The 8,426-nt window shown below is 29.1% G+C and overlaps 1 protein-coding gene across 1 annotated transcript; it reads left to right on the top strand.

Annotated features, from left to right (window-relative positions):
• The first annotated feature begins 3,384 nt into the window (after positions 1-3,384).
• On the top strand, positions 3,385-4,781 carry LOC108322270 (protein CURVATURE THYLAKOID 1B, chloroplastic). Its single transcript, XM_017554295.2, has 6 exons — positions 3,385-3,631; positions 3,822-3,946; positions 4,061-4,147; positions 4,269-4,331; positions 4,407-4,444; positions 4,541-4,781. Exons 1-6 carry the CDS (start codon positions 3,463-3,465, stop codon positions 4,596-4,598), a joined length of 540 nt encoding a protein of 179 aa, XP_017409784.1. The 5' UTR covers positions 3,385-3,462; the 3' UTR covers positions 4,599-4,781.
• The last annotated feature ends 3,645 nt before the right edge of the window (positions 4,782-8,426 follow it).

Raw genomic sequence — 8,426 nt, 5'->3', positions numbered from 1 at the left:
CTCCTCAAATTATTTGTGAATGGAGCTTTTTCAACTGTGCTGCAATGGTTATGGCACTTGTGCAGCAAAGTAAGGCATTAGCCAAAGTGATTTACAAAGTTCTATGCTTTTGTAAAGCCAAAAGTAAGCGTAATTGGTTACATAGCATTGATATTTTTACACCGTAACTTGTCTCTGGTTAGAAAGGTGGAAAACGATGCTAAAATTTGCAGGCTATGGGAATGGAACATTTGGATTTGTAGACTCTAAAACTGGTGAAATTTGTTGATATGAAGTGAAGTTTTGTTGTAGATGTATGAACATAAATTCAATAATTGAGACAGTTAATCTAGAAGCGGTGTTATTATTGACCTATCTATTTATCATAGTTCATAATCTTAAATAAAAATCAATAACTAATAACATTAATGCTTCAAAAAAACTTGATTTCTAAATTAAAAATTATTTATTTATTTATTTCAAAATAAAATATTGTTTTAATATTTTTAGAACTTATAAGCTATGATTAAGAAAATAATATTTAATATTGTCCTAGAATTTCAAAATCAATAAGGTTTCCTCCAAAAGTTAGGAATGAAAATAAATAGAAATAATAGATGAAGATGAAAGTATAATTAAAAATATAATAAGTAATTTAATCTGAAATGAATAAAAGATATATAGGTGATAAAAGAACAATGGTATAAATTCTGAGGTAGTGAATGGTGAGCATAGCATCTATGAAGCTTCCTCCATTGGAGTTTGATTTTGAGAGTGAAGTTTTGTTGTGAAGGTATTGGATTCCCTTTTATGTGATTGATTTAGTGCATAGTGGAATGAAGAACCACAACTTAGTAGGTAAAGGAATCACTTTTTTAATGTATGTTTTATTCAAAGGGTCCAAGATTATAACTTTTTCATAATCTTCCATCTTCTGTCTAAGCCTTCTTCCTGCAAAATTTTAAAAGTTGGATTTTGAATCAAATTTTAAAAGTTAAGTAGGAAATGTAACATTCAAATTTCTTCTCATATCAATTATCTTTGTTTTTTTTAAGTTCTATATTAAAACATGATCTGGATTTTGCTTCCTGTACTCCATAATTTCTTCGTGGACTCAAATTTTCAAAATGATGATTTTACATTTTGTAAAAGTGATTTCCAGATTATATATTTCAGAATTTTCAGAATAAAATTTAGGAAGTGTGAAATGCATTCTGAAACAAGCTTTTTAGAATGAGATTTTTAGAATAAGCTTTCCAAAATGCATATAATAATACCTTCTAAAACAATATTTTTGAAATATTCTTACAGTGTTTTGGAAAGAGTTTTCCAAAACGAGTTATTTTCTGCATTTTTTTCTGTTCTTCTTTCTCTACAATAGTGGTGTAGCAACGATAGTGGCAATAGTGACAACAGCGGTAGTAAAAGTGGTGATGTTTGAATATTTTTCTGTTTTGTACAGTTTAGTAATTATGTGTATAGTTAGCAATTGTGGGGTGAAAGTAATAGGCCGTTCCTTTCTTTGTAAGTTTGTTTGGAGTTGTAGGCCTAATATTTTCCTACACCCACTTCTATTTACTATCGGCACTGCTATATTTACTTCTTTCGGTACTCTTAAGTTATTTTCATGAAATATTTAACAGTGTTTTTGTCTTCTTCGGTTCTTCTTCTTCCTTATAACGAGTTCTTCTTCTTCAACAACCTTCTTTTTCTTCAACGAAATTCTTATTTCATATTTATTTTGGTTGAAGCTTAGAGATATGTACTTACTTTTTCTTCATTTACACTGTTTTTGTCAAGTTTTCCAACGAGAATTATTTATAATTATTTATCATTTTTAATTTAATTTGTATAATGGAAAATTTAGTTTAGAGTAAATATCGGATTTTAAAATCTAGTATATGAATGTTTCAAATTTCGAAATTTGATCTAGGAATGTACTAAATTTTAAAATTCAGTTTAAAAGTGTACTAGATTTTGAAATTCGGTTAATGAGTGTCTTGAATTTTGAATATACCAAATTTTAAAATCTAATTTAGAAGTGTATTATATTTTAAAATTTGGTGTAGGAGTGTACCGAATTTTGAAATCCAATTTAGGACTATATCGGATTTTGAAATCCGATTTAGATGATACATTTACAAAATTTCATAATTGAGATGTTCTACAACTAAACTATAACAACTAATGATGTTGTTAAAACGTGATAAATATATTTATTGAAATAATTGTGTTGACGAATTTAAGATGATAAGTGACCTCTTTTGGATACATCCTAAAATGCAGTAAAATTCTTGAATGCATTTAACATTGTAATCTTGATTGATAACACATACAAAACCAACAAATATAGTCGTCATTACTTGAGCTTGTTGGTGTGACATTAATATGGCTAACTTTCTCAGCTATCTTTGTAATTTTATTAAAGGAAGTGAGCTCTTAAAAGACTAAGAGGATTAGTTCTTACATCTAAGAATGGTCCTAAAGTCATTTTTAGTAGCATATACCTAGCTTTGATAAATGCGATTAGTATTGTATTTCATAAATGTTATCATTTATTGTGTCGTTTCCAAAAGTTTTCTAAAATCCAGTTTTGAAATATGGTATTTACTCTTAAAATTCAGTGCTTTTCTTAATAGATCTCATTTACTATGGATTTCTAAATTCGTTTCACCTATTTACCAAAATTAACTATTTACCAAAATTAACCATCTAAACTCTAGAATGTCAAATTTCATTCACCCTCAAGTTATTTCCAAATAAATAAGCAATACAAAAGTAAAATTAAATAAAACTTACCTTTAGAGGAGTGTTGTGCAAAGAAGAGTATGCGTAGAGAAAATGTAGAAAGGAAAGATTGTGCTTGTCGAAATTCGAAGAAAGAAGGTTGTAAGTTGGGGAGAGACACTAGGATAAATGTGAGGGGTGAGGGTTGTTGAGAAAATAAATAAGAAGAGAAAGAGAAGAATTATGTTTTTAGTAAAAGTCAAAAGAAGTCATTTAAAGTATTTAAAAAATTTTGGGAGTACAGAAAGAAAAACTAGGAGTGCATATATACTCCAGTAGAATCCATGGGCCATTATCCATTTCTTTCCTTTTATCCTACCAATTATGTCAGGTTGTTCTTTATTTCACCATAACATAACAGATTGACATGAATGAGATATCTTGTGCAGACATTTTAGATGCAAGATATTTTTGCATGATCCTAAAAAAAGAGTTTGATTTGGAAAAGGGCAGGCAACCAGGAACCTCCTATCCAAGGAAAAACCATAAAAGCCCTATCCTACAACCTTCAAGCCATGTCATCACACTATCCATAATCAGAACAAATGAGTGGTTCAGCACTTCAAACTGTGGCAGAAGCACTTCCACATTCATATCTATGCCAACAAAATTACAAACACACCAAATAAATATCTCAACAACATAATCTATATTCTTTCCCTGTTGTCCTCAGAATCCCTCATACCACTACTTGCAATGGCTTCAACCTCCTCCTCCACCCTCTCTTTATCCTCTTCCTCCACCCTTGCTGACGCCAAGGCTCCAAGGCAATCGCCATCTTCTTCCCCACAATGTGTCACCCTTCCCACTCTTCCTCCACCGCCTGTTCAGTCTCAGACTCGTCCTGGGAAAACTGCTGCTTTCTGTAAGTCAATTACCTCAAAACCTTCCTCAGATTTCATAAACAACTTAATCAATTTCTCTTATAACGTCAGTCTGAGTCGTGAAGATTATAACTTTCTGCTTCTCTCTACCACTTTTGTCATGCCCAAATCATGGGTAGTTCTAGCTTTTCTTCTTCAGTGTTATCAACTTTTCAAGGTTGATTCTTTCAGGTCGCAGGATTGCTCGAAATGTTATGGGAATGGCTACCACAAGAGAGGCACCGGCAGCAGAAGTTGCCACGACTGAGCTTGCTATTGCTGAGACGCCAGAGATTGTGAAGACTATTCAAGAAGCTGTAAGGATCTCAAATTATCTGATCAAGTAACGTACTTGTGCTAATTATAAAAGGGTGATGCATGTGAAGTTGGTATTGTGTTTCTGACTTTACTAATTAATGTTGGCTACGTAGTGGGAGAAAGTCGAAGATAAATATGCAGTGAGTTCACTGGCCGTAGCTGGTGTGGTTGCATTGTGGGGCTCAGCGGGAATGATCTCAGTAGGTTACTTTTTAATACTGAATTTTGTACTGTGTTGCCATCGAATGCATTATCAAGTTGTTTCTGATGTAAATTATCAAGCTGTGGTAACATAAGCAATGATTGTCACTTGTAAAACAGGCAATTGATAGGCTTCCTTTAATTCCTGGGGTTCTTGAGGTTGTAGGCATTGGCTACACTGGGGTAAGTTCATTGAACTGTTTTCAATTGAAAATGATCATCAATAGTAGTTCATCTTCAATTTGTCTTTCTTTGCAGTGGTTTGCTTACAAGAACTTAGCTTTCAAGCCAGACAGGTAGAGCCAGATTCTGTTGATAATTTAGTATGATTTTGTTGCATGAATTAACTGGATGATGAATGTTTTATTTCCATAATCTGGTTGGTGTTACAGGGAAGCTTTTCTAAGAAAGGTAAAAGAAACATATAATGAAATACTTGGGAGCAGCTAAAGCAGTGAGGAATTGGTGCTTAGATGCAATAGAGATCTGTCTTGCAGCATTTTGTTGAAGATGCAATTTGTCCCAATAAGCTTCTGACCATACTTCATCCCATGTAATGTAATCTAGCCTCAAAATAAATGTAATATTTTTAATATATCAAATCTACTTCAACATGATAAACATTTTAGTTCAGTTAATGTGCATGAATTTTAAGGACACCTTATCATTTATTCCATTTCATTTTCTATGTTTAGCATACTTGCTAAAATAACTTGTAAAAGAGAGCATCAACACTATTAATCTTAAGTAGAGGTGTCAATTTGATCCATGACCCTGGGGCTAGTCTTAACCCACTCTTGAAAAAGTCCCCTCTTAAGAAGCCCCTCAAATGGGGGCCAAAAAAAAGCCTCAACCCCCAAAGCCCCCTCTCAAGGGGGTTAGGGTCAGGGTTAAGGTGGGTTTAGCCCACTAAATTTTTTTGGAAACTAAACTTCAACATTCTTAATAGTAACTATTAAAAGTACTAAATTTTATATTCATGTAATTGATTTCTTATTTCAAATTATTAAATAAAACTAATTAATTATAGTATAATAGAATATTTAATATTAAAAATAACCACTTTTTTAAATAATTAAAAACAATTGCAAACCACACACTTAATTTTATATAACTAAATAGTATTACAAATTTATTTTAATGAAATATTATAAAAATGCTTTATTTTGTTGTCAATTTTAATAAAATTATGTCTTATACTGCAGACACCAATTATTAGAAAATTATATATAATTAGTAATATCAAAATAACCACAAAGAGAGATAATAACATATTAATTTGATTTAATATTTGCACTGCTTTTACAATTCTTAAAAAGAATCACTGTTTTGTTTCCTCAACTTCTAAAATATCACTCAATCTGTTTTTAATTATTTAAAATTAAAAATAATTCAAAAATTTATTATCTAAAATTTTTGGATCAAAAATAGTATTAATATTTTATGTGTAAATTAAACTTATGTTTTATTTTGTTTTTTTCTCTCTAATAATCTTTTCTCAAAATCACCATAAGATATATTATAAAAAGAAAGTTAATTTCTTAAAAATTTATAAAAAATGAATTTTAAATAGACCTAAAGTACTAAAGAATGACAAATGTTATAGTGTTTCAATTATTTAACTAACACATTAAATAATTTATTTTTAACTTTCAATTAGAACACATAACATAAATGTATGTTTATGTTTATGTTTATATTTATGTTTATGACATTTAAAATGTAAACATTTTGAGTGAGTAGTACGACGAGATTGAATTCTATGGGCGAATACAACTTTAGTCTGTACAAGGTTTATGAGTTTTTTCTTTTTATTTATTATTTTTGTTATGAACATGATTTGTTGAGTATAAAATGAAAAAGAAAATCATTTATATTTAATTTCTTTTTCAATAACTTTCTAAGAAAATAAAGAAGCCTCATTTTTTTTTAAATTAAGAGTTTCAATTAGAGAAAATCTTCTCTTAAATTTCAATTAGGATAATTTTAGATAAAATGTTAATTTCTTACCTATAACTTAAAAAAAAGTGAAATTAAATATTTAAATTTCAAATTTATAAAATGATCCTTTAATTATATACTTAGAGAATCTAACTCAATAAATATTGTCATTTTGCTTTTGCTTCTTGATTTTAGAACTCTTCTCTTATAAAAATTTTAATTTATTTTCTATAGTAACTATTTTTGTAACAAATTAGGAGTTAATTATATTTTTTCTTGTATTCAAAATAAACATTTTTTCTAAAAAAAAGGCCCATGGACTGGCCCTGACCCACAGGGCTTTTGAAGATATTTTGGCCCCATGGGCTTTTTCTACGAGGAGTTTTTTGGCCCTGTGGATTTTTCTGGCCCCAACCCACGTGGGTTAGGGCCAAACCATGTAAGGAGGACCAAATTGACAGATCTAATCTTAAGTCACTTCAAGCAAATGGAGCATAAGACAAGGCATAAGCAGAAAGGGAACAATTAGAAATAGGTTAGTATTATATATGTCACATCATATAACTTACTAAATAAAAAATATACAATTAAATTTATGTTACAAAATTTTTAATATCACTAGCTAATTTTGACAACGTTTTAAGCTAACACATAAAGTAAGCCCTTTTTTTAACTTCTACACGTTCAAATTTATAAATCCTTTTATATCTATAAGTTGGCCTAATTAAAAACATAACTTGACCACACCTTATTTAATTTAAAGATTGGAAGAGGGAAAAAATTTTCCAAGCAACTTATGGGAAAAAAATAATAATAATGCTTTCCAAAATCCATAAATAATATGGTATTATTACTGTTAGAAATAGATCTTTCTATAAAACCATTTTCATGAAAGGAGTTCTCAAACCAAAAGGTTACATATTTGATGTGATTCTTTATGTGAAAGTTAAGTAAAATGAAATAATATTAATAGTACTCATAACTAAACAAAAAAAAAAACCGACATATTTTAAGTGTTTTTTTGTTATATCTATGTCCCATGTTTTAGGGTTGAATTATTCCAAGTTTTTAAGAAATAGATAAGCTTAAAAAATTTAGAAGTGGGTTGCCTTTGTATCTTTTACCTGCATTGCGATTTTTTTATGAGTTTTAATAAGAGGAAACACTAATAATATATCACAGGAAAATAATATTTTGACACGATATTTGAATGTTACATTCAAATCAAATCACACGTGGTATTGTGATTGCAATTAATTATATGCATTATTAGTTATGTGCATTTAGTGTAAAATATGTAATATAAATATACACTAGTATTTAACACATTTATTTGTTGTAAGGATAATATATTATTGTAGAAAAATATTTTTGATAATTTTAGATGTGATAAATATGATATACTGTTCTACATTAGTTTTGTGATATTTTGTGCTAATTTAATAGGTAAGAAAAAATAAAAACAAAAAAATTATTAAAAACATACACTTAAGTTTTGGTTATAATCAAAACTAAAACCAAAAAAATACTAGATTTTAGTTCTAGTGATATCCGAAGTGTAATACTTTTGGATTAACAACATTATTTAATTTTAAAGATATTAAATATATCAATTGAATAGAAATTAAATATCATCACTTTCTACATACACCAATATTATTAAACCATGATATTAGACATTAAATTCTTAAAACATAAAAGTACTTATAGACATTCTTTCATTATGTTGTGAGTCTTACGAGGTTATTTAAAACACATTAAAAGCTATTTAAGATTGAGTTTGATGGATTCATGATTTGCAATTAGATTGAAGGATAGGGAAGCATTGAAGACGAAATAAAATTTCAATCGAAGATGAAATAAAATTTCAATAACTTCGTCTTCTATCTTTTCCACTGTTCGTGTAATACTAATAATGTGAGTCTTCTTCAATCAAGTCTTTCCCATCTTCGCTTAGAAGGAAAAGATGGAAAAGTTGATAAGAGTTTTAATGCTTCGACCTCATTGCATGTGTCATTATTCAATAGACTTCTATACTACGTAACCCTTTCAACTTTCTTCTATTCCACATGATCTTTTCAATTTTCCTCTTCCCTTATTACCCTTAATAAAATTCTCTCTCTACTCACTCTACGTGAGCATGTGAGTTTGTAATTTGAACATCAAATTCAAATAGATTATGATATATTAATAACTTTTTCACTCACTGTTTGATTAGTTTGTATATTTAAAACGATGAATCACTTATAAAAAAAAGTTGTTAAAAAAATATTTTTCAAATTCAAACAGCGTAAGGTGCCGCTACTTTGTATCAAATAGGAGCTGCAACATGTCGTC

Source organism: Vigna angularis, chromosome 4, assembly GCF_016808095.1.
Source record: "Vigna angularis cultivar LongXiaoDou No.4 chromosome 4, ASM1680809v1, whole genome shotgun sequence".
Taxonomy (NCBI): domain Eukaryota; kingdom Viridiplantae; phylum Streptophyta; class Magnoliopsida; order Fabales; family Fabaceae; genus Vigna; species Vigna angularis.
The sequence above is the reverse complement of the archived record's forward strand: the minus strand, read 5'-3'. Positions and strand labels throughout refer to the sequence as shown.

Bases quoted from the DNA above. Each gene is read 5' to 3' on its own strand.
- LOC108322270 (XM_017554295.2), top strand. From the start codon at position 3,463: ATGGCTTCAACCTCCTCCTCCACCCTCTCTTTATCCTCTTCCTCCACC. The intron at 3,632-3,821 runs GTAAGTCAATTA...TGATTCTTTCAG, and splicing joins TGGGAAAACTGCTGCTTTCT to GTCGCAGGATTGCTCGAAAT. The intron at 3,947-4,060 runs GTAAGGATCTCA...TTGGCTACGTAG, and splicing joins TGAAGACTATTCAAGAAGCT to TGGGAGAAAGTCGAAGATAA.